General features: G+C 39.6%; 1 protein-coding gene across 1 annotated transcript; it reads left to right on the forward strand.

Annotated features, from left to right (window-relative positions):
• Positions 1 to 26,851, forward strand: LOC117403708 (secretory carrier-associated membrane protein 1-like). The gene is made up of 9 exons (XM_058988537.1): positions 1 to 255; positions 9,431 to 9,508; positions 13,889 to 13,996; positions 15,435 to 15,546; positions 18,389 to 18,517; positions 21,292 to 21,451; positions 21,872 to 21,973; positions 22,285 to 22,402; positions 23,220 to 26,851. The coding sequence occupies exons 1-9, from the start codon at positions 199 to 201 to the stop codon at positions 23,370 to 23,372; spliced, it is 1,017 nt and encodes a 338-aa protein (XP_058844520.1). The 5' UTR covers positions 1 to 198; the 3' UTR covers positions 23,373 to 26,851.
• Positions 26,852 to 27,469: the final 618 nt, after the last annotated feature.

Consider the following 27,469-nt stretch of genomic DNA (forward strand, 5'->3'; position numbering starts at 1 on the left):
TGTTGAACAGAGAGGTGACGTTCCCAGCTCTGCGTGACAACATCCCGACACCACTTCCGCTTCTGCCATTTTGTATGTGTGCGAGAGCGCTACCGCTGTCGCTGCAGCAGGGAAAGGCGATAGCGTACAATTTATTAAAATACTGAAAACACAACAACAGCAGAACAAACAGCGACTCTACGACAGCATCGGCACAGGATGTCAGATTTCGACAGCAACCCGTTTGCAGATCCAGACATGAGTAATCCTTTTCAGGTAAAACGGCAGTGGGGGAATTCGTTACTTCAATTGTGTCTCATCCTCACAGCTTGCACTGCCTCTGAATATATAGCCAGTGAGCAATATCATAAATCATATATGATAAATAAACGGATAGCGCTCCTCAGATTAGGTGGCGATGCCTGGTGGCCTCAGGAACACAGTGGAGGAAATGGAGCTGTAGTCCTATATCATTTGTTATTGGACGCGCTGTAATGGTCTGTGTTGGTTCACAAGACAGTGGAACTACAGTCAGCAGGACTCCGGTTTTTTTTTTGTTTGTTTCGATTACTGTAGCTAAACCAACATCACACAGGCCCCGAGTGTAGAATGCAGTGTATCCTGTCAAAGCTTTGCAGTGTTGATCAAACTGACACAGGATAATGCAGTGAGTTGCTTTCCTGTCAGTGCACATCGTATACATTTCATTACGAAAAGCCCTTTGTGTTTGTTTGTTTGTTAAAGCGATATATATTGTTTGAAAATTACTATAGTTTTAAATTTGGTTTTCTTTTAAAAAATTTCCAGAGTTTAGCTATCGCTAAAATAAAACGAAATTACATCACATGAACAAGATCTGCCGTTCCGAAAAAAAAAAAAAAAAAAACACTTAAGATGTTATTGGATTATTGGATGCGCGTATAATTTGATAGGCTCCAGAACGGTTTCAGTCCTTAATGTTTTTGTATAAATCATTGCTGAGCTGTGCTAGCTACTGTGGGTGTTTGACCGGCGCTGGTCTCAGCTATTCTGCAGAAGGAAAGCACCAAGATCCGTTACACGTATTTTGAAACACAGAAGCAGCAACATCTTTTGTTTAATATATTAAATATGTGTGCTTCTGCATGTATGTGTTTCACTCAGAAGTAATAGAATGTTCTCCCTCTGTAATGGAGTATTTTTTATTCTAGATTGCCGTTTTGGTTTTTGTTTTAGACGGATGTGAAACGCCTTCTGCTTTGTTTCTGTCAGCTTTGGTCTTGTGCATTGTTGAAGGAAGAAATTAGAAAGTCGAAATGAGAAACGCATTATTGGTTGCCGTGGTCGTGTTTTCTTGTAAAGCATTACTCCAAAATTTGCAGTGGGAAGTTTTGTTTTTTTTGTGGAAAGATCCAAATTATAGGTTATGCTTTGAACATTCGTGTTTTAAGAGCTTCCCAAACAGTTTCCCAACTTAAGAAACAAAAAATGATAATGTCAGCTCTTACTCATGGGGCTGTGGAATGTGTTACCAATAAAACAAAATAATTACTGTTTAACATTTAGCTAGACAATGAAAAAAAGAAAGAAGAAACAACATGTATGGGTCATTTAAGTGAGCAGTCATGCTTTTTAGGTAAACTCTTTTGGCATGACAGTTTAATTTCATCCGTTGTATCTAAAAGGTAGTTGACGTGAGTTATTTCTAGTAAAATCAGCAAGCTACTGGAGATGGCAGCATACAGGTGTCGAGAGATCTAGAAAACGTGCCACATTTTATAGCTGTTACAATGAACCGTTATGGCATGGGGGAATTTTATGTTGAAATAGCCTCAGCTTTGGGGGCTCCCGAGTGGCGCATCCAGTAAAGGCGCTCTGCGTGGAGTGCAGGATGCGCTCTATAGCCTGGATATCGCCGGTTCGAGTCCAGACTATTCCACTGCCGACCGTGGATGGGAGTTCCCAGGGGGAGGCGCACAATTGGCCGAGCACTGTCCAGGGGGAGAGGGCTTAGGTCGGCCAGGGTGTCCTCAGCTCACCGCGCACCAGCGACCCCTGTAGTCTGGCCGGATGCCTGTGGGCTTGCCTGTAAGCTGCATGAGAGCTGCGTTGTCCTCCCAATGTTTTTGGGTGGCTGCATGGTGAGACCGCAGTGTGAAAAAAAACGGTCGGCTGACGACACACACTTCGGAGGATAGACTGTTATGTGTTTTTCGCTCGGAACCCGAAGCTGAATTACAAGGTAAACTGGTTTTTGTTTGCTAAGTAACTCAAAACAAAAACCTACAGCCTAAAGAGGTTCACTAATTTCAACTTAATTTCTCCCCCAGTGACTACAGAATTAAACACATCACCCAGGCTGATTTACTTGGTAAATTCGGTTGGGTCCTTCCACAATGGGATGAGGACCACAGTACAGTTTGTAGGGAGGCTTCAGTGGGAGATATTGGGAAGGGCATCTGGTTCATACGTGAGATTTTGCAATGAATGTCAAAAGAGCCAGATAGGATGTTTTAACAGTGTGTGCCTCAAGATGTCGACCCTGTTACTGCAGAATAACAATGCGGCCTCCAATGCGAGTATGCAATTGAAGTGCTTGTCCTGCAGCAGTTAAAAATCTTACAAACTGAAATTTCATTACCACGAACTTAAATTGTAAAACACTGTACAGTACATACTGTGTTAAACTGTGTTTGTTCTGTTTATAGGGAGTGACCAGGGGTAAGTGGTAATCAATCATTCAGTTACCACCTGGCCACATTCTACACTTTCCAATCAACCATCATTCACTCAATTAGTCACTTAACACAATTTCCATCACTACACCTCCTCCCCCTACTCTCGCACAATACCTGCCCTCACAGTTCATTCAAGGGGGAGGAGCCTGCTTAAAAGTAATTTAGGCTCAGGGTCAGAATTGGTTTTCACAGCAGTAGATTGTTGTTCTTGAACAACACAACTGTCCCCTGCTGATCACATGTTGCCCAGAATCACACAGATTGAATGTCTTGAATTGTAATCTACAGTGTAGCCTACAGTACCTGTGTGGTTTCACACGAGATTTCATTGTTGTGCAAACATTTCTAGTAAGCGAGTGGATGATGTGTGAGTGTTTTTAGTTTTTTTAAAGTGTATGCACCTTTGCAGCACAAGTCACCTGGCGCTCCTCCCAACTCCCCATAGAAATGTGTGTATGGTCTTGAAAATTGTACATGAAATGTAGACTTTGTTTATGGCGTTTGTTTTCCTTTAAAAGAGTGGTTTTCATCTCAAGGCAGATATTCTCTTTAGATAGGGTGACGCCTTGTTTTGATCCTTCAGCCCTGACAGCAGACAGGATGTCCTCCTTCCTTCATGTTGATTTGTTTGCTTATTTCTCAGTGCTGTTTTCCATGTCACCGCTGCCTTGTACTTCTTGCAGGAACCACTGTACAGTATGGGAATGATTTTAGACCATTGGTTCCACTTGACTTCTGCAGTCGCATTAGTTTACATCACAAACACAGACACTGGACTCAATCGAGGGGTTATTCAGGCGAGGTTTGAGCTACAGGGAAGCTCTCTTGGTTCTTTGCCCAACTGTAGCTAAGGAATGCAAGGATTGAGATTAGAATCCTCATGTCCATGGTCATTTATTTTTCAAATTCAGTTTACCCAGAGACTGTTGTAACCCTGAATGGTGATTTTAATTGTGTATTAATGTGCATGTTTATTGTTGTGCCTAATTTCCAAGCTCTATTGAGCCTCTTTAGGCATAAATGTTGGCCTCTTTTTAAAAGTGTTCTGAAGGTGTCTGGACATTTTGTCACTCTAATTAATTCAACAACTAATGATGCAGATAGTGTTTATCTGCTTCAATTACGAATATTCTAATGTTTTATTCCTTTTATATGCATTTTCCATCATACAGTATACTGTAAAGCAGCTTGCCGCCAGTTGCCAAAGCTTGGAAGGTCTGTTAGAAAGTGTGTTCCAGATCATTGATGGTCAACATTTACCCTCCGTTTCTTCACTGCAATAGATAGATCATTAGTACTTTATAGCAATTTCTAATAGGATTGCCTTCGTCTTTGTCGAAATGCCTACAATGCTGCTTCTAATTTCCGGTGTGCTTTATATGAATTCTATATCTGCAACTACTACTGTACTGTTGCCATTATTACTGACTGTGGAGTTCATTGTTTTGCAAATGAAACACTGTTAATTTAGTGGTAATGTTGGGGAGTGTGTATGTATATGGTGAGGGTTGTGAGTGCCTCTTTCACAGAATATGCACACAGCGTTTACTGTACTGCTAATTCTGAGGCTCCTTCTGCAAATTCAAATCTTTTGACTTGTAGCCTAGTTGTCACCATCTTGCTTGTCAGTTTTGCCACCTGAATGTATGTTTTGGAGCGCACAGTTACCTTTCAATATATAAGAATAGCAAGTTGTATGTCTAATATTTATAAGAAGCTGTGTCCCATTAGAATCAGAATACTTGAATGTAGTTTTTTTAAGACCCTAATGCTTAAACACAAGGGACATATGTGTCCCACAAATCATATGATGCTAACTTTCTTATTTTGGCAGTGAGGTGCAAAATGTACTGTCAGGTTGGATCTGGTCATCCAAATTGTCGGTTTCCGTGTGATACTTGAGTCACTCTCAAATGTGTTGTAAGAAGAAATGATCAGAGCAACCGCTCAATTCCTTGTGACCTTAAGGGGTTAATACATCTGAACAACTCATTTTAAAACGAGCAACTTTGGAAATCCTCATTCCATTGATTAAGATATAGACTCCTCCTGCCACAACACTGAGTGGGAGTGCAGGGTCACCATGGACAGTCAGGACTGTGCTCACTCAATCTGATGGCTCTCCAGCATTGTTCTGGAGAGATGCAGTACGGGATCTTTCCTAAATGAGTCATCTCTCCTGAAAAATCTATCCAGTATTGTATGGAAGCATATAATGAAGTTGTGCACTAGTAGTAATAATAACTTGCGTTGTTTATTTAGTGTGATACCCCATTGTAATGTGTGCAGTCCACCTCCTCACAAACATGCACACGATAACCCTTACGTATTATTGTACTGCACTTGTGATAATGCCCTGCTAATGACTTCCTGTCATTGTCAGGGTTCGCTTGCTTATTTCTTGTATTTTTATTTTTGCAAAACCTGACGATTGTATTTTTCATAGGTGTCTTGGCTGTTTGCTGTGCAAAGGAGACTGAATTCTGCAACTGTAGCAACAGAGCTGAAACTCCAGCAGAAACAACGTCAGTCTAATCTCAGAGAAAATGCAGTAGACTGTGTTTTTCTGCTTTCTCAAGAGTGCTGAGCAAAACATTCATTGAACAACTGAAAAATAACCAAAAAAAACAATTCTCTTCATTCTCACTGTGTTGGTGGTGTTGATGATAGTAATATAATAATAATAATCTTTATTTTGAATATAGCGCCTTTCACAATAAAAATTGACGTAAAGCGCTTCACATGAATAAAAAAATATTGACAAATATTAATAAAATAAAGCAAGAAAAACAAAAGAAAAAACACATAGAACAGTAAAACAAGGCAGAGAATAAAAGGAACACCATTTTAGCATAAAAGTCTTACCTTATCCATGTTGATTTGTGCCGGTTGATGGTCAAAGCAAAATCCATTGATTAAAAAATATATATATATATATATATATATACACAGTACTGTGCAAAAGTTTTAGGCAGGTGTGAAAAAATGCTGTAAAGTAAGAATGCTTTCAAAATTAGACGTGTTAATAGTTTATAATTATCAATTAACAAAATGCAAAGTGAGTGAACAGAAGAAAAATCTACATCAAATCAATATTTGGTGTGACCACCCTTTGCCTTCAAAACAGCATCAATTCTTCTAGGTACACTTGCACACAGTTTTTGAAGGAACTCAGCAGGTAGGTTGGCCCAAACATCTTGGAGAACTAACCACAGTTCTTCTGTGGATTTAGGCAGCCTCAGTTGCTTCTCTCTCTTCATGTAATCCCAGACAGACTCGATGATGTTGAGATCAGGGCTCTGTGGGGGCCATACCATCACTTCCAGGACTCCTTGTTCTTCTTTACGCTGAAGATAGTTCTTAATGACTTTCGCTGTATGTTTGGGGTCGTTGTCATGCTGCAGAATAAATTTGGGGCCAATCAGATGCCTCCCTGATGGTATTGCATGATGGATAAGTATCTGCCTGTACTTCTCAGCATTGAGGAGACCATTAATTCTGACCAAATCCCCAACTCCATTTGCAAAAATGCAGCCCCAAACTTGCAAGGAACCTCCACCGTGCTTCACTGTTGCCTGCAGACACTCATTCGTGTACCGCAAGTCTTCCATGAAGGCCACTTCTGACCAGACTTCTCCGGACAGTAGATGGGTGTACCAGGGTCCCACTGTTTTCTGCCAATTCTGAGCTGATGGCACTGCTGGACATCTTCCGATTGCGAAGGGAAGTAAGCATGATGTGTCTTTCATCTGCTGCAGTAAGTTTCCTTGGCCGACCACTGCGTCTACGGTCCTCAACGTTGCCCGTTTCTTTGTGCTTCTTCAAAAGAGCTTGGACAGCACATCTGGAAACCCCTGTCTGCCTTGTAATTTCTGCCTGGGAGAGACCTTGCTGATGCAGTATAACTACCTTGTGTCTTGTTGCTGTGCTCAGTCTTGCCATGGTGTATGACTTTTGACAGTAAACTGTCTTCAGCAACCTCACCTTGTTAGCTGAGTTTGGCTGTTCCTCACCTAGTTTTATTCCTCCTACACAGCTGTTTCTGTTTCAGTTAATGATTGTGTTTCAACCTACATATTGAATTGATGATCATTAGCACCTGTTTGGTATTATTGTTTAATCATACACCTAACTATATGCCTAAAAAATCCCTGACTGTGCAAGTGTACCTAGAAGAATTGATGCTGTTTTGAAGGCAAAGGGTGGTCACACCAAATATGGATTTGATTTAGATTTTTCTTCTGTTCACTCACTTTGCATTTAGTTAATTGATAAATATAATCTATTAACATGTCTATTTTTGAAAGCATTCTTGCTTTACAGCATTTTTTCACACCTGCCTAAAACATTTGCACAGTACTGTATATGTGTGTGTGTATATATATATATATATATATATATATATATATATATATATATATATATATATATATATATATATATAGTTGTTCAAATCCAGAACAAGCAGTTTAACAACCAATCCAGAGAACACTAGAACTAATTTATAAAAATCCACACACTGTCCACAGCAGTTCAGTAACAATATTGGCCATGGCATAGATTTTATTTTTGTTAAGGAACACAATCTTAATTGTTTTTTTTTTACCAAAGAAGCAGATCTTTGTTTATAGTTGAGGGTAGTTCAGATGAATAAATGGTGATCTCCCGTGTAATGTCACATTCCTTCGTGCAGACTGTGAGTTGTGTGCGTCCACGTTTCTGTTTTTGACTTCTTTTTAAGTGGCAGGTAGCATGTGCTACCTACACTATTTTCACCAGAAAGGTGGTATGTGTTTATTTTTTATCACTGACAGATTTTGTTTGGCGTTTTGTAGGGTTCCATCTCATTAAACAGTCACACAAATTAATTGTGTTGCCGGAGTATCCCAGACATTTGTCACATAGGCTGCACTTTCTTGCCATCTTCTATTTTAGAAAATAATTGGCAAACGTCATGAGGCATTGCATGACGGGGGGTGAAGGTGAGCTCAATCGCACGCAGATTGTGAGTCAGCCCTGAGGGGAGCGGGGGAAGCTTTGTGCTAAAATCCAATAATTGAGTCCCGATTTACAAAAAAAAAAAAAAACTTACCTTTGCTTAAAACCTTTACACAGAAACGATGCACAGGATTAACTATTGATAGTGTTCAGACGATATGAAGGATCGATGTCTCGCCTCAGCCTCAGCCTCTCTTCTGCAGCAGCAGACACGCTTCACTAGCTGCTGCTGCTATCTTGCGTAATTGCATTCTAACAAACAGAGGAACACATGCAATATATTTTAACATCATTTGCATGAAAGGGTTATATAATTGTGTAGCCTATAATGCTGCAAAAAACAAATAGGAAGCCATATGCCTGATGACAGAATTCTCATCAAATCGATCATATTCTGAGACATTTCCACCTTACAACTACCAACTACCTCCTAGTAGGAAACACAAGTTGTTTTCTAAGCTGCTGTGCAGAGCCAGTGACTTAAACCGCCCCAAGCTGTGATATTTTTTGTGGTCCTGTGTGATGTGGGTGATGCATAAGAAGGAATGAAAATAAATGGTAAAAGCCTACAGTAACTATTCCTAGCTTTCCCACTGGGAGGAATGGAACATTTCAGGTGCTTTTAAAAAGCTGTATGTAAAAGCTTTGATTCGAGCAATGGAATAACTCCCATGTCTTAAATGATCCAAGAGATACAGTACAACATGGAAGCAGAAAACGGACTAGCTCTAGACATCAGGAGCGTGGATTTCTGCATCACTTTTTTTCAGTTAAGATTGGTTTTTATGATGGAGTGACCCGTATCCTTGTTAACAAACCATCTGCCGTGCCATTCTCTTTGCATGGTGCCGCACGGGGAGACACACTTTTCTAGTTTGTTGATGTAACCGATTTAAAGTCTGCCTAGTTGCTACAGTATCCTGTAAGCTATATGGTAGCTGATGGATTATGAATATTTGTCAATATGCTTCCAGTTTCCGTTACAGTGCTGTTACAGTGCAGTAGGTAAATCATTGCCTCTCAATCAGGCAGATAGATTTATTTATTTTTATATTTCTAATAACGTTGTAGCCAAGCCACTAAACAGTGTGCTGAATTGTGTTAAAATGTACAATACATCACAAACCATATATTAATGTCTTCATTTGGCACAGGAAGTATACGAGTCATACGAACTGGTTTCAATCCGTGCAGTTAGCCAGGCATTTATTTTCTTCCCTTTGATGACATTGAAGAGGCTATTATTAGGCTGCGTGCAGTGCAATCGGTGGCATCAGCCCAATGAGCATGTTCCAGATCACAGCCTTATCCATAGAATGAAGAAGAGGTGGGTGCAGCATGTCACAGCTGCAGCAGGGAGGCATTCACACTGATGTTTCATTTTATAAAGGAGAGTGGGGGGTCTCCGGTTGATCAGTGGCTGATATAAATAGTGCTGCTGGTTACATTATTAAGATAATGGATCAAGGTTCTGAAAAGCGAAAATCTAGCAGTGGACAGCTATGGCCAAAAGCTTTGCATCACCTAGAATGTAAGGACTGAGACATCATTAAAATAATAATTATATATATATACATATATATATATATATATGAAACATAATTTATCTGACATGATGTCATCAAAGAAGCTACAAAATGATATTGCAAAAGCCATAATAGTTAGATTTTGAAATGTCACATTTTTAAATTTTTGTAAAATAATTCCAATGAATCTTTTTTTTTTTTTCTTTCCAGGATCCCTCAGTGACACAGGTAACACGCAGTGCTCCCCCCGGACTGGAAGAATATAACCCTTTCACAGATGGAAGAACAGTGAGTAGAAAGATTGCCATTGATTTTACTTCAGCAGTTTGTACTTCAATGTATTTTCAGCATTCTTTCATTTACATCAGCTGTCCGGTAGGATATTGGACTCATGGATCAACCATCTTTTAAAACGCTTTGTACCAAAACACTGAGTTATACTGAGGATCTAGTCTGACCTGTAATATCTGCATCCTGTACAGTAATTTATCTGATGGTTATAATGAGGATCTAGTCCGACCTGTAATATCTGCATCCTGTACAGTAATTTATCTGATGGTTATAATGAGGATCTAGTCCGACCTGTAATATCTGCATCCTGTACAGTAATTTATCTGATGGTTATAATGAGGATCTAGTCCGACCTGTAATATCTGCATCCTGTACAGTAATTTATCTGATGGTTATAATGAGGATCTAGTCCGACCTGTAATATCTGCATCCTGTACAGTAATTTATCTGATGGTTATAATGAGGATCTAGTCCGACCTGTAATATCTGCATCCTGTACAGTAATTTATCTGATGGTTATAATGAGGATCTAGTCCGACCTGTAATATCTGCATCCTGTACAGTAATTTATCTGATGGTTAAAAGAGCAGCTTGTAATGGATCTGCACTTTCTTAACTAACGTATTCTTCATTGTCAGTCAGCACTTTGTGGTGACTTTTTAAAATGTTTATATTACCCAGGGCTGCGACTCTAGAGAAGACATGTTTGAGAGGACCAAGTACAGCAAGCAACCTATGTAACCATGAACCTGTCCCCTGCGACACTCTGCCTCTAGTGGATGTAAGAAGCATCACAGTTATGTGATTTCTTGCCGATGTATTTCTTCCGGTACATCCAGTAGGGGGCAGAGTGTTGGTTACACCATGCTGTTCTGAATGTATGTTTGAAAGCTCTATTGATGCCACTGGGGTTCTTTAACCCTTTGCGGTCCATTTATTCAGCGCGTCTCAGGCGTGTCAGGTCCAATTTATTTTCACACGCGCAGTTTGTTTAAAAGTATTTTTTTTCACAATAAAACAGGTTTAAAAGGCACTGCTATCAACAGGACACTCAGCACTCCATCTCCAGCCCCGCCCCAGCCCTTGTTCGCTGTATTTTTCACATACCTCTTCATAGTCGTGCATACTGATAAATCATCTCCTGATCACTCGTTTTATCACCAAACTCCTCAATAATGCGATCCAAGTCGTTATTTTATTACTATAACATCTCAAAAAGCTCTGCAAATATCTGTGATATTCTTTGAGTGCTGGATGCAGAAGCAGCTATCTTGTTTGTTTATGGCCGTGTTATCTCTGTGGTGCTGGGGCCATGTGTATTGCTCAGATCCGCCCCTTTTTTTTCAGCTTCTCTCGGCTCCTATCACTCTCACTCGGCTATTGAATAGTTTTCCCGGCTTTTTCCGGAGAAAAAACGATTAGAGACCTGTGCTTTACGTCTTGATGATGTTGGACAGGGTTGGACAGGGTCCGACATAGGACCGCAAAGGGTTACACTTCTGAGCTTTAAAATGTCACCACCATGTAATGATTAAAACAGAAAATCATATACAAAGTGATTCTAAAAAACAATAATACATCAGTTAAAATAACTGTGATATTTTAAACCTTCCCCAAGTTAATCTTTGAGATTACCATCAACAAGTAATGTTTTACCCTTTTTTTAATTTATTTTTTTATTGTAGACCCAAGATGGATTAACCATTACCATTAATCTGGTAATGACACTTTAAGGTGTGCTGTCAAAATCTTCTGATTAAAGATGGTAGGCACAAGTCTGCCATAAAGCACAGTTCAAACAACTTGCCATTGTCAGAAGCATCAACTCTAACTATTGGTAAACAGTGAGAGAGGAGATTTAGTAGGAGCAATGTTGTTTTCTTTTTATTCTCAATGATGTACTGTACCCTGTGTGGTTTTTAAATTGAAAAGCACAACATATAGGTCAAGGCTGGATAATAACATCAACCACAGGGGGTATTTATCAAAGCCAATCAACTGATGGCTTAAGTATCCATAAAGTGCCTTTCCCCAGTAAACCCCCAGTTTGAACTGTGATACCTGTTGTCCTTTCCTCAACATACCCAGTATGTGCTTCAAAGTGCTGTCCAGTATATGCTATTATCTGCAGTAGAAATGTCTTATTGGATTCATAGGCAAGTGAGTGCTGTGGCATGCTAAGAATTCCCCTCTACCACAACAACCTGGAAACAAATTATTATTTAGAAAAAGTGCTCAGCTGCGCTGTGAACATCTTGATAAAGTCTGTGGCTTGGCTGTATTTCAATCCCCTGGGCGAATAATGTTGAGTACAGTATTTTCTTTGATGTAGCAAACCCATTAGAGCCCCCACTTTTTAAAAGAAGATGCAGTATATACATTCCATTGCTCTTTGTTAATGCTGGGTTAATATAAGGCATACAAAAAAACCCCGAACCACTTCAAGGACAATCGAAACATCCTTCGTTGTCTCTTGTTCAAATGTTTTAAGAGACATTACAGTGTAGCTGGTGCACAGGTAACAGGAAACCGGAGCTAGTTGGCTGCGTTATTCTTGTGGCCATGCAGCCCTTGTTCTTTTATTCAAGCCCTATTGTATTTCCTTCCTTGGCATCCTTCAGCTTTTCCATGTAGACATGCAGTTGAAAGGTGAAGCTATTTCTTTACACAGCCAGATAGATGCACAATAGAAAACACTCAAATTGGGGCACATGGTGGATAGACAAAATCAAGCAGTAAAAACTTTTAAAAAAGAAATGTAAAAGATTAATAAGCAAAAAAAAAAAACACATTAATTCTGCTACATGCGGTTTATGAATTTATACTGTCATGTAAATAGATTGAGCTTAGCTTTGTCTGCGCTCAGTTATTCACCCACAAGTACAGTGCTAAGATCTCTAGTTTAAAAGCAACGCACAGCAGTATATTAAACTGGCATGTCAAATCAGACGACTAGCTTCTTCTCCTCTTTATACTTGACTGTGAAGTGTTCACTTATGCGTTTAGCTAGCTGTTTGCTCACAAATAATATAAACTGTTTGTTTAGAACAGTGCTAATTACAGGTGCATCATTTTGAGCCGCTGTACATAAGATCATTTTAGAAAAAAATATGTATCCTTTATAATTTTACTGTAACTCCCTGATGATCTCTTCAGAAGTGATAACTTTGTTAAATGAAATCCCAGGTCTTTTTTTCAGTTTGGCTGTCGCAATATTCTAATGATCTGCATTGTGCACAGCGTGTGGAATTGGCACTGTGTGAACATCACAATATTCTAATGATCTGCATTGTGTCTGAACATCTTGTGCTGCAGTATGTACACACAATTTAAATTGAGATTCCACACGTTGTTCAATCATGGACTCCCATTTACACAAGCAGATCTGCATTGTTGGCGTTGAGATTAATTCATGGTTTACAATGATTGCTTGCTGTTGGGATGAAGAGTTTGAGCTGAACAAAGACACTCAATACTGTTCCAGGGCAGCGCTACAGTAAATTATGCATGTCCAGGGTGTCGCTTAGAGGAGCGAGCAAGGGCAGATATACTGTGCTAGTAACCTGATTTGTTCAACTGACACATGACAAGTTTATGTATATAATGCACTAAATTGCTATAAACCGGGTTTGGGGATTTTAGTATATACTGTGGATGAATCATTGAGATTGCACATATAAGTGCATCTCGTGTAAAATAGTGTTTAATATGCAGCTGTGTGGAAACAGCTGCCAGTTAACAGCTTGTGGAATATAAAATCATTCAGCAGAAGCACCGAGTTACACTGTCAGTCCCTGAGCAGCTTGTGGAATATAAAATCATTCAGCAGAAGCACCGAGTTACACTGTCAGTCCCTGAGCAGTTTGGCCTCTCCCTGTAATGTAATTGAAGTTTTAAATGTTTTTCCAGACATTACAGTAGATTTGCTTAACTGCCAAAACTGTCAAACAAAAGTGTTGCATTTCATCTTTACTCCGTTGATCCATTCTTTTTTAAATGTAGGCCTATTTGTTTTCGCAAACCATTTTAGTTCTCCAAGGGTGCCTATCACTTTACTTGCTGTACAGATTGACTGCGATATTAATTTCCTGCAAAATGAAATAGCACTGCACTATAAAGGGGTCTAAAGAACATATTTTTACATATAATTAATGAGATGTACAAATAATGAAAATCAGGATTAAAGCAGCTAGTGGACCTAGAGTAGAGTCAGAGTTTATTCAATGTATTGTGAGCACTGACAGCTGCGTCACGAGGATCTAGTGTGGTCACTAGCTGACACTTCTGAAATAGCAGTAGATACCATGCACATCTTAATGGTAATGTTTGAAGATGTTCTGCTTCTTCCCTGAGTGCTTTCTCTTGTTTTTCTCTTAGGCGGCCCCAGTCCCCCCAGCTGCCTCAAAAGTGCCTCCAGCCACTAACACACAGCCGGCCATCATGAAGCCCACAGAAGAGCCTCCAGCCTACACACAGCATGCACAGGTACTGATCCAGCCTACACACAGCATGCACAGGTACCGATCCAGCCTACACACAGCATGCACAGGTACTGATCCAGCCTACACACAGCATGCACAGGTACCGATCCAGCCTACACACAGCATGCACAGGTACTGATCCAGCCTACACACAGCATGCACAGGTACCGATCCAGCCTACACACAGCATGCACAGGTACCGATCCAGCCTACACACAGCATGCACAGGTACTGATCCAGCCTACACACAGCATGCACAGGTACCGATCCAGCCTACACACAGCATGCACAGGTACCGATCCAGCCTACACACAGCATGCACAGGTACCGATCCAGCCTACACACAGCATGCACAGGTACCGATCCAGCCTACACACAGCATGCACAGGTACCGATCCAGCCTACACACAGCATGCACTGGTACCGATCCAGCCTACACACAGCATGCACAGGTACTGATCCAGCCTACACACAGCATGCACAGGTACTGATCCAGCCTACACACAGCATGCACAGGTACTGATCCAGCCTACACAAAGCATGCATAAGTACTGATCCAGCCTACACACAGCATGCACAGGTACTGATCCAGCCTACACACAGCATGCACAGGTAATGATCCAGCCTACACACAGCATGCACAGGTACTGATCCAGCCTACACACAGCATGCACAGGTACTGATCCAGCCTACACACAGCATGCACAGGTACTGATCCAGCCTACACAAAGCATGCATAAGTACTGATCCAGCATACACACAGCATGCACAGGTACTGATCCAGCCTACACACAGCATGCACAGGTACTGACCCAGCCTACACACAGCATGCACAGGTACTGATAGCGCTCTTCATTCTCCTGACTGGAGGAGGGGCTGCATTCCCAAGGATGCAACAGTGAACATCTTTAAGCCATGGACATTCGACATTCATCCATAACTTCAAACAGGCATTCATAAGCCCTGTAATTTCTCTTTTGGTATCTCTGAAAACAATATGCAACTTTCCCTTAGGATAGAGCGTAAAAAGCTTATTAAAGTGCAAGAAGAAATCTCTCATCAGATAAAGTATTTTAGTACTGCTGTGTATTGAAGTAATAGTAAGCGAAGGGTTTAGCGTGATTTGGTGAATGATGTTATACAAGCCAGTCAAGGAAAGTCTCCATTTAGGTCCGTCACGAGACCCTGTGAATTTACATTTCTGCTGTTCAGTTGGATATAAAGTCCACTACCTTTGGTGGTCATTATAACATGTTTGTTTTTATTAGCGATGTTATATGCAGTGTATAGAAGTGATACCTGTAAACCTACATTTCAAATGATGTAGAAGCTCTCTTTTTTGCATGGTTATTCAGCAAGGTAATTTGCAGTGCTTTAATTAGCCTTCCTCTCCTGGCTGTGTTTGTTGCTTTGTTAATGAAGACCCTGCTCCATGTTTCCAGGATCAAGCTCTGGCTCAGGCTGAGCTCCTGAAGCGCCAGGAGGAGCTGGAGAAGAAGGCAGCAGAGCTGGACCGGCGGGAGCGAGAGATGCAGAGCCTCAACCAGCAGGGTGGTGAGTCCTGCTTCTGTCCACCGGCACTGCACACGTGTGGGGCCTGATTTTCCATGAGGAGCAAATTGCTCATGTAATAATTTACTATGGAGTAGGCAGTGTGCCTCAAATGGAAAATATAGTCCACGGTGTTCACATAATAATAATAATAATAATAATAATAATAATAATAATAATAATAATTTAGTCATTTAGCAGACGCTTTTATCCAAAGCGACTTAGAGACTAGGGGGTCTCATCCAAAGGACGGCGGTTCAATGACTTGCTCAGGGTCACCCACAGTGTCAGTGGCTGAGCTGGGATTGAACCAGGAACCTCCTGGTAACAAGCCCCTTTCTTTAACCACTGGACCACCAAGCCACCTAGTTGGCTGTGTGTGCCTTTATCCCTGTTGCTTTAAGCTGAGGGAACATGAAGCAACTTTGTTGCTTGGAACTTGGTTTCAGGCCACTGCATGGCACACCAGGGGAGACTTGGGGTTTGATCCAGCAAAGTTGTCTCAAACTAGGTCTCCTGGAACCAGGTTTCAAGCCACTGGCACTGCACTTGTGCCCAGTTATTGTATATCCTGTTATAGTCCAAACCCTGCAAACAGGACCATGAGGAATGATTTGTCATAGGTTTATACCCAGATGATTTCCCCCGGGGCAGAAGTAGAAAAGGGTGATTCTTCAGAGTGGTCCTAAACATGGTCTTAGAGAACTGTGGATAACACCACCTGCTTTCTCTCCAGCTGGAACTGTAGCCTGGTTTTGTGATAGAAGCGTAGGTGTATTATACCAGTGTATGGCACTGCGACAAGACCTTCCTCCGCAAGTCTATATTTGGAATCCTTCTTGGGTCTCATGTCCGGTGATGTAAGGTCTTGTGATTTGGGCCATTAGGAGCTCGATTTTATATTGGCCCTGAAGCCTGGTTTGATCTTGAGAACAGGACAAGAAACACAGCAGTGCCTTTTCTTTTAGTCCATCGACTTTGCTTTTTAAAGGCATTAAAACGAAATGTCAATATCAGTTTGTTCTTTCATATTCCTACCAGACTAGATTTCTCTAGTGATCCTGTGCTGCATGCAACAGCAAGCCAGAACTCCTTCAGAATCCCAAGACACTTTCACACTAATCCCAAGCATTGGAAAGCCAACTATCGTACCCAGCAAGTTATTCCCTTTGTCAAAAACCAACAAAATTGATAAAGTAATATCAAACATTGTGATTAGGGAATAGTGTTTATTACCTTTGTGAATCAAGTCAAATCTATATTGTTTTTACCATATACAGTAGATGCCAGTTATTAGGAACCAATCCCATCCCATAGACTTTAATGTTAATGTTATTAGGAACCAATCCCATCCCATAGACTTTAATGTTAATGTTATTAGGAACCAATCCCATCCCATAGACTTTAATGTTAATGGAATTCTGATATTAGCAACTGCATGCTAGTTTATTACTAGGTGCCAGTGCTACAGAGTGCACTGGCATGATTTATGCACATACTTCATGCAGCTTTTATAACGCACTGACTTTGCAACTGTGTACTTTGCAACTTTGCATCAGTGTGGAGTAGTGGTCAGGGCTCTGGACTCTTGACCGGAGGGTCGTGGGTTCAATCCCTGGTAGGGGACACTGCTGCTGTACCCTTGAGCAAGGTACTTTACCTAGATTGCTCCAGTAAAAAAAAAAACCAACTGTATAAATGGGAAATTGTATGTAAAAAATAATGTGATATCTTGTAACAATTGTAAGTCGCCCTGGATAAGGGCGTCTGCTAAGAAATAAATAATAATAATAATATTTCTGCCGGACTGAGGCAGAATCGTGGCATTGAAACTGGCTATGATGGATTTACAGCGGGAGATGAAAGCAGACAACATTGGACAATTTCTTATTTTAAAAGTGTGTTCTTTAGAATTGATTGTAAGTACAACACATATTTGTTATGTTTTCTTTACTCATTGTAAGGACAATTGTAGTACATCGTTGTGTAGTACTATTTAAGCAAACTCCTTTTTTTGTTTTACACATGTGTGAAGTAAAACAGTTCTATGTTTGGATATTTCGTGTTTCTCATGTTAATTTTTTAACACTGAAACATTTAAAATACATGTATTTCAGTGACATATTTGTACAACTACAGTATATTGTTGTTCCATATAAATACACTTGAAAACGGGGGCTTTTCGCTTATTGTCAACTTTCGGTTAATGACAACTTTTTGCTGGGAATCGAGAGGTTGTTAATAAGCAGCATCTACTGTATTCTATTTCTTTTTCTAATTTAAAGTGCCAACTCCATTAACCAGAGATTAGAAGACATTTCTTTTAGTTTTTTCTTGTATCTCTATAGAGATTCCATTACCCTTATATTATTCCCCTGGGAGAGAGAAAATGAATTTTGTTCACAACAAAAAAGCAGCTGACTAGTTGACTTATCCAGTAGTATGTCATCCATTGGAGATGCAAAAGGGGTGGGTTGGCTCTGGAGGCCCACTTTTACATCAATTATATGAACAGGGAGGCATGGTTGTTTGGGACAATGACTTTTTGTGTATATAAAGATAACTTTGATTTTTAATGCTGTTAAATGAATTAAAAGAAAATATGCATACATATTTAGAGAGCTGCCTTTTGATTTTGTTTATGATATATAGACACAAGATAGACTTGTACAGAGGGGTTGAAGCCCCGTTTCTGATCAGGTCTCACAAGATAGACTTGTACAGAAGGGTTGAAGCCCCGTTTCTAATCAGGTTTAGTACAGGAGTCAAGAATTCTACAACAACCGGAAGGGCCTGTACAGTGCAGGAATAACATCCTTACTCTTGCTATTCTTTTTTCTTTCAGGCAGGAAAAACAACTGGCCACCTCTTCCAGAGAAGCTCCCTGTGGGGCCGTGCTTTTACCATGACATAGCGATAGATATACCTGTAGAGTTTCAGAAGACCGTGAAGATTATGTACTATCTATGGATGTGTGAGTATGAAAGCTTTTGAAAACAAGCCCTTTCTTTGAACCTTTGCCATTTTTCCTTTTAAATCCTGCCGTTGACAAACCTGGCTCAACATGACACGGTTCAGTTGCATGAAGGTAAAAATTGGCATCAGGTAAAGTTGAGCTGGGAACAATGTCGTGTGTCTGTGTCTGTGTGTGTGTGTGTGTGTGTACGGCTTAGCTACACACAAGTTGTTTGTGGGTGTAGCTAAGCCGTATTTTTTATCACATGTTAAAAGTCCTCCTGACTTTATTTATTTTATTTTTTTTTGTTGACTGGCCCCTATACTGGAGTATCAAATAACAACCTAATGCTTACAGTAGCTGTTAGTCATACTGCAGTCATATGATTGATTGTGCTGTGCCTTTGGTTCATCACTGCACAATGCTACAACTTCCTGAGTATTGGAGATATTACAGCTTCTCTCAGCTCAATAAAACCCTGTGAACTTTCTCCTCACATCTACACGCTCGTTATTGGAAGCATTGGTCTGTGACTCTTGTGTTGGCTGATCTCGGGGGGTTTGCACACTTATCCTAGGAGAGCCCGGACTATTGCGCTTAGCTGTAAAAACATGAGAATAAACCAATGAAGGTTTCTTCCAACTTAAATTTCACTGAGCTGTAAACAGGAATGTTTCAGATTTGTGGGAACCTCAGAAGCAAACTAATTCTGCACCTCAGGGATCTGAATGCAAAGGTACTGTCTAGGATTACTGTACTAGATTACTGTACTAGAACATCGTGGTGAGTCATTTCAGTAGCATTTTGTGCCGCACTTAATAATTGGCCTAACTTGGCAGTGGATTTTGTTGTTTCATCAAAAGATTTGGAAAGCTGTTGAAGCATTATTCCACTCCATGAAACAATGCATTTCTAAGGAGGTGGGCGAGAGTGTTTTAAATGTAGCATGTGTGTGCTTGGTAAATAAGGCTCCGAACAATAGCTTGTTAAATGTAAACCACTGTACAAAAGGAATGGCTCCTGCAGGAAAAACAAACAGCTGCTTGCTTCTCAATGAACGCTGGAAAATGTATCCCGATGGGTTTGCTACCTGGCAATATCAAAAGCCTTCAGTAAGGCTTTAGTAATGTGTGTGTCATCCACAAATACAGATTGTTTGTTGTGCCTTTAATCACACAGTTGTATATTTATTTAATAACATAAGAACAAAAATTATTTTGTCAGTAGTGTACAAACAGTGTGATACATTAACATTATTCAAACTGCATACATTTCGTTCTGCTCAAATATTACACAGGACCGGAGCAATACTGTAGTGTGTTTCATTTTTATTTTAATAAACTCATTATTTACTGGTACTTTGTCTATTTCATAGTTGAGGTGTGATGTAAAGCAAGATTAATGTGGCTGTAAGATTAATTTGTTTTATTTTTATGTATTATTATTTAAAAAATGTCAGTGCCAGAGTGTTACGGTTCTGTAGCAAATACCTCATGTGGCTTCTCAAGGACTGGAAAATATTTTTAAAGACAGAAATGTAGATATTTGATTTCCATAACCTTGATATATTATTATAACTGCCTAAACAGTGTTGACAACAACGGCCACTATTTAAATCAATTGAATAGATTGAAGTACCTGTGTGCCTCCCTGATATATTACTACAAGACATGTGTCTGCCTTCTGCTACTCAGTTTGAAGGGCTGAAGAATAACTGAGTCCATAACAATAACTGGTATATTCACTTCTGTAGCTGAAAGTTGTGAATTACCACAGATGTTGGCATCATGTTTTCCAAACTATTTCTGGTATCCGATGGGAAATTGCTCTTTAGCCAGCTCAGCTATTCCTGTGTGGGATTTGGGAGCAGAGATGTTCTGGTGTATCATTGTGAAACACAATCCACATCTAAATGATGACACCACAGTATAACTGATGGTGTGTTGCATGTGATTCTCACCATCTGCATGTATATAATCCAAGCCATATCTAGAAACTACATGACACAAATACAGTCGGCGCTGCCTAATCGATGTACTGATAATTGGGATTTCTACTTCAGGGGGATACAACTCTGGGAGACGGTTCTTCCCAATACTATTTTTGTTGTTTAATTGGGATGTCACTTTGTTTCAAATAATGAACAGAGATCGCTTTTCAGAGTAAGACAGGTTTGCGTAGCACAGTGCAGCGAGTACATGATTACACTGTGACTTTCGTAAACCACGTGCCTCACCTTGTGATAAGATGTGATTTAATTCTTTTTTTTATTTCATGTTGGTTCAATCTTGTTTAGGAATAAAGTGTGACTAAGGTTGTCTCAAATGCCTCTCATTTAATTGGGACAGCCGCTTATTCAAGATATTTTGACTTGAGGCATCCTGATAAAGCAGCTCTGACTGTACAAGCCTCTCTAATGCAATACAGCTTCTTAGAAAAACCATGAGAAGTATGCTTTCTGTTCATGGCGGCTGTTTTGCTCACACGACTTGTCTGACTCTATCAAACAAGCTCCCCTTTATTCACCACATGCAATATATGCACACAGGAACAGTAACTGTATGGGCATTAAAATACAGTTTAATGATATTTTACATGTGTTTTGTTAGTTTCTTCATTCATACATGAATCGATATTCCAGATACCACTTTTAGATGGAGAGGAAACAAAAGAAGGAAAATCGAGGGAGCTTGAGCTGGTTGGAGTGTGTTGAAAAGACTATTTATTATTTTTTTTATTCACTGTTGCCCTGTTTTATTATAATATTTGTATTCTATTTTTGTTTCCCTAAGTCCACACGGGGACGCTGTTTGTGAATGTTTTCGGGTGTCTGGCCTGGTTTTGTGTCGATGCTGCAAGAGGAGTTGACTTTGGATTGGCGATACTCTGGTTCATGCTCTTTACTCCATGCTCCTTCGTCTGCTGGTACAGACCCCTGTATGCGGCATTCAGGTAGGGACAAAGCTCTTCAATCTTAAAGGACAGGGTTACCGTGGTGGCCAGCAATATTACATAATTTTAATTCACACATATTATTACTTAATAACAGTTATCAATAAGGTTTTGTAGTGGTTGATCTTTGATTACAGCACGTGTAGTTTTGAAAACCCATTTTCCAATTTAGCTTGGTTAGAATTACTATCCAGGCCAATATTCTACCAAGCAAATAATTAGGGTACCAGCAATTCATTTATAATCCCAGACACCCAGACACAGGCAAGCTTCAAAATAGCTGGCTAATTACCGTCGCCTCTCTGGCTGGATGGAGGCACACTCCTCCTGAATGTAAGAGCTCTTGTTAATGTTTCTCAAAGCTAGATGAAGGCGCACTCTCTCCCTGAATCTAAGAGCTCTTGTTATGTTTTCTTGCAGGAGTGACAGCTCTTTCAGGTTCTTTGTCTTCTTCTTTGTATATATCTGTCAGTTCGGTGTACATGTGCTACAGACTATTGGCATAACAGGATGGGGTAACTGGTAAGTGAGTCTTTGCTTCGATTTTAATAAAAAATCAGACTGGTAAAATAGGGATTTTAAACCAAAGACTGCCTCACATGGTGGGCAGTTTTACCTGTTGGCTTGTGAACTAAGTTAGACTTCAATATAGAGACACTTAAGTTGGCATATTACAGTCAGAATAATCAAAGTGTTTGGCTAGTGGCTATTCCTGTAGATCAGTGTCTAGTTTGTTGAAGTAATGCTGTTGTAATTCTAGTACTTGTATATGAATTTCAGTATTGGCAGCATAAATAGTTGCTCATATTGTTTCTGTTTTTGTTTTTCAACAGTGGCTGGATTTCTGCGCTCACAGGTCTTAACACCAGTGTTCCAGTTGGTATAATCATGCTCCTGATAGCAGCTCTGTTCACAGCCTCTGCGGTTATTTCATTAATCATGTTTAAAAAGGTAGGAAGCACAGGGAGCTGCTATTTCATCTCTATTCATAAATATCATTGTACCGCTTTTATCTTTTTACTGCTGAGGAAAAAGTGAGATATCTATTGCACAGATTTACGTTTTTGTCTTGATTCATGAGTTCTGATAGGACAGTAGGGCTTTCTAAGGTATTCCAGCAATACACCATTCAAAAACAAATCTAGGATTTATTGAGAATGACTTTGCTGGAAGTAGGTTGCGATCCCACTGGATGACTGTTCGCACTTTATATTCACAAATGAGGGACCTATCTAGTAGTGAGCTGCTTCCCACATTGTTCTGTTTTAAATAAACAGCTGGATTTCTAGACTACTCTAGATCATTATTTCAGGTCTTTGATAAATATTAGGCACTCAAACAATCCTTAATTCAGTGTTTAGCAGCCATTTCTTCACTTAGTTTGTAAAGTAACTGGCAGAATGCAAGGCTAAGACCAGAAAGCATTGACAGCTAACTAGAACCAGTGAGAGACAGATTTAGCTGAAGAAGATACAGTTCAAGGCATGGCACTATTGTGTGAAAATAAAATAAAATAAAAACAATGCATGTTTGTACTGTAAAAGCAATGTCCAACAAGGTTGTTTTTCTGTATTTTGTCACTTACTGCTCATAATTTATTTGTACAAGCTTGTACTTGGATTTTAACAATACTTTCTTTTCATATTACAATTTTTTTTTTTTTTGTTCAGTTAGTTTTTCTGCTGGGGCCTATCTTGGGCTAATAAGGTACATGCGCAGCCTATTGTATGACTGTGCAGAAGTAAAATGAGCCCCTCCATTTTCACAGGTACACGGACTTTACCGAACCACAGGAGCCAGCTTTGAGAAAGCGCAGCAGGAGTTTGCTACTGGAGTCATGGCAAACAAAACTGTACAGACTGCAGCGGCAAATGCAGCCTCTGGAGCAGCACGCACCGCTTTCAAGGGAGAGCAGATCTGAGCAGACTGAATGCATTGCCCCACTAACCCCAGCCACCAGCCTGGTCCTCTGTGTAGCGAGACTTCACTCCCATTTATTTAATGCACTCCGGTAACTGACTGAACCCCTCCACCTCACACAGCATGCATGTGAACAGCCTCCCTGTTGCCCTGTCTAACTGATGAACTGACAGATTTTCTTAATTATTGTGGGGTAGGGGGGGGGTCCTCTCCAATTTGGTCTCATAGGGGAAGAGCAAGAAAAGTTTACACAATATTGCTGAAACCAATAGCCACCCTGTGCTCCCTTACCTTTCTGAATAGCATTATTGTAGGAACATATAGCTTCCACACAGCTGCACAGTAACACTCCAAATGTCCAGTGCCAGCCTCTGTAGGTTTCCCTCGTGATGGTTCCTGCTCTTGTAGACCACAAGAGAGTGCTGTTCCACACAATGGAACGGGTTGCTCTTTGCTGAAAATGTTACATTAATACAACCTCCAATGAGTGATAGGATTCTGCTGCCCTTTTTTTTCTTATCATGTGCAACACATGCAGTCTTTCATTTTTAATTATATATACAGTCTCTCTCTCTCTCTCTCTCTCTCTCTCTCTCTCTCTCTCTCTCTCTCTCTCTCTAGGTAAATGTCCCACTTTTTTCATCTTTTAAACCCTAATGCCCTTAGGCAGTAGTGTAACCCAGTTACAGCTGTACAATGTTATTGCTTGCAACATTTTAAAAACTTCCATTTTACTTTAAAGCTGCAAAAAACAAGCATTGACCTTTTACAGCAGCTTTAACAGGGAGGATTATATTGTGCCTAATAAATAAATAAATGCACGGTCAAGAAAAGAAAGAAATAAATCAGTTAAAAGGTGTGTCTGCCTACAGTTTATCCACATTGCATGCATCTGATGAGAAGAGTCGACAATGCCGTACCAGTGAAAGCAGTGTTGTGTGTGCGTCTAATAAAACTCCCATTGTATAGCAGTTTGGACCAAAACAGGTTTTTATTGTGTTAGGCAATTGGTGTTTTTCAATGTAATAGGAAGGAAAATAGGATCATGTAACTAACATGTGTTGCCTGTGCACATTTATTAGGCACAATAAGCAGATTTGTGACATGTTGCTTCTTGGTTGAAGACCGGTTTTGTTTTTAAAGCACATTCATTTTGACATAACGTTAGCCAATGCATACAGCAGAAGGATGTATTTGAAAGGTATCAATTGCATTCTAATATCTTGTGTCCTCGTGGCTTGGTCCGGACTTGCATATGTACAGTACATGCAAATTAAAGCTGACCTGTAGCAAATGATGCGGGATTTGAAAAGTAGACTCCTGTCTGTATCTCCTTTCTGTATTCTCTTACATTTCATTCTAGTGTAATGTTGCAGGGAAGAGATCTGAATATACATCAGGCTGGAGAGGCGAGGAGGTCACTTTAATGAGGTTCCCTTCCACAGTGTTTGTGCTGGTCTGTTTGTTTGCTTGCTCGTTTTATTTGCTGGTGTTCACTGTTGTGTTCAGGGAAAATGCGTCTGTGTGTTGGTTGCCTCTTACCTTCCTTTTAAAAGTGCATTGCAACTTTATTCCTTCATGTGAAATAAATAAAATTAAGAATGACTTTTCTAAAAAACAAAAAAAGTCATACTGGAATCAACTTAATCCTTAATACACTTGTGTTTAAAAAGAATACATAAATGCTCAAGTGATTTTGAAGAATATTCCAGCCTTTCCACAATGAAAGCTCCCTCAAGAGGTACTTTAACCAGTAATACTCAGGATATATATATATATATATATATATTCAGATGCATGAACAGGTACCTAATCTGCTTCAGGGGGCTTTGTGTTTTCATTTATTTGGGAGTACATGTGAGATTGACCCTTGAAGAACAAGCCCAGTGTACAAAAGGAAATATTACACTTGATCTAATATGCTCCTGTACGATTCAGCTTTTGTCTTACAGTATCCCCTGTTCTACCAGGTAACCAATACAGCAGCTTTGCAATGGTGTGGAATCCAAGCCCTGTTTTATTTAGCTGGTTCTGTATTTCACCCCCCAGTGGCAGATTGGTGATATACTGAGATAAACTAAATGATGGAAACATCTCCAGTACTTTATTGGGAAGAAATCTGGCTATGTTGGAGTATTTACACATGTCTTAATCTTTTACAGATTATTATTATTATTTTTCTTTTAATAAATTCTACTAAACCATAATGTTTCGACTCTGGCCCCTGATTTTAGCACTAACCTTGGGCTGCCTTGCGTTACCATAAGAAAGGCAAAAATGAAACCAGCTGATATTCTTTAAATATTTATTAATGTACAGTCTGAATCCAGTCCAAAGTGAGTGCAAAGGCAAACTGTGAGAGTAATAGAATAATTAACAGTATGAAACGAGCAAGGAAATAACTTGAGAGCTGAGAGCAGGGGCATTTCCATTACTCTTCCGAGCAGTGCTTGCTGCTTTTATATTGTTATTTTACCCTTCTCTCAAAATGTAGTTATTTGTTTTCTAGTCCATTTATTAACTTTTTCATTCAATTTCTCTTTTTAAATATGGTGGGTTTTTTCTTCAGTAAATATACATGGTATGTGACTTCTGTCCTCCCAGGTTTTTTTTAATCAGTCTTTGTTGGTTTTTTGCAATTCTAGTTCAGTATTCTGTTTATCTGGAGAGTTCTGTTATATTGAAATTCCACTAATCAAAGGGAGATCAATGTGGTCAGAAATGAACCTTTGTGAAGTGTGTGGTGGCACACTTACAGCTGGATATTTAAAGTGTGATTCATCAGAATAACTGATTAATACACATGTTTTTTGTTTTAAGCACAAACAGTGCAGCTAGGCTGAGGTAGCAGTTTCATCCATCCTTGCAACGGGGTTCACCAACACATGTTCATTATAAAAGGCTGCAAAATGTTTCAAGAATGTGGAGTGATTTTTGTTTTATTTCATGAAAGTGATAGTGATTTCTAGTGGGTCATGATACCTTTTCTTCACTTGCTCTCAGTAGGTTTGTTTGTGTTTTTTTCCACTGCAAGAGATGTTCTGGTCTTTTTAAATGAATGGCAACAAATTGTTTCTGTTCCAGCAGTATTTTTAAGTTTTATTGAAGTAATTTGGTTTAAATCAAGTGATACAGATTTGAGAATCGAAATGTTGACGCAATGTGAATTAATTCTCTGCGTGTGCTGTGCATATAAACCTTTAATAAAAAAAAAGAAAGACGTGTGTAGTAATACTAATGAAAACAAAAATGGGTAGAGGTCGGTATGTGATAAAGGATTCAAATGTATTTAAAGATTTTAAGGGATATTTGTATATTTTGTAAAAATGACTAATGGTTTGTCATTGTTCTGCGTTTCATTGTACTGTACAAATGCATTCACTTTCTCTATCCCTCTAATGTCGCATGTGAAGTAGTTTGACTTTTGTATATTTATTGTATTAACACAAAGTCTCAAATAAAAATGAAAACCGCAAACTACTAGACTTGTACTCGGTGGCAGCTGTTTGTATTGCATGCCTCTAGCTTCCTTCTTATGTAACAGATAGCGAGTTCATGGTTTTCATTGGGTTGTCTGTCTGCTATGTTTTCAGGGATCCTTGCCGAGTCGTCCTGTGGATTATCTAAACTACATAATTTCCCCAAACCCCTATCTGCACACCTTTCTCAATGAGCACTGCTGTTCCCCTCCCTCATTCATTCAGGTCTCCACAAGAATGGTTACTCAAACATTCTCAGGGCAGGTTGAATGAGAAAAAATATATATACATTGTTATACTGCACACTTCATTTCTGATTGTGCACGTTTCAAATTAATTTACAAGTCTGTGCTTTACTGTTCATTATAGTTACCTGCACTTTATTTGAATGCTGGTGCTAATCTTCTATGCCTTGGGTTAATCTACATTAAAAACCATGTCATGCTGAATAGCACTTTTTTTTGTCTGAAATGCAGCGACATCTCCAATAATCCTGTAGTGCTTGATAATTATGAGGATTTACATCATTAGTGCTGCACAGGCAAAGGTATAAAATATTAGCATTTTGGAACAACACTTTTTTTAGGGATTGCATAAAATGAACTGTATTTGCTGTTAA

Source organism: Acipenser ruthenus, chromosome 2 (assembly GCF_902713425.1).
Source record: "Acipenser ruthenus chromosome 2, fAciRut3.2 maternal haplotype, whole genome shotgun sequence".
Lineage (NCBI taxonomy): Eukaryota > Metazoa > Chordata > Actinopteri > Acipenseriformes > Acipenseridae > Acipenser > Acipenser ruthenus.

Coding starts and splice junctions, on each gene's coding strand:
- LOC117403708 (XM_058988537.1), top strand. CDS start 199: ATGTCAGATTTCGACAGCAACCCGTTTGCAGATCCAGACATGAGTAAT. Junction 15,547..18,388: donor GAGCCTCAACCAGCAGGGTG/GTGAGTCCTGCT, acceptor TTTTTCTTTCAG/GCAGGAAAAACAACTGGCCA. Junction 18,518..21,291: donor TATGTACTATCTATGGATGT/GTGAGTATGAAA, acceptor TGTTTCCCTAAG/TCCACACGGGGACGCTGTTT.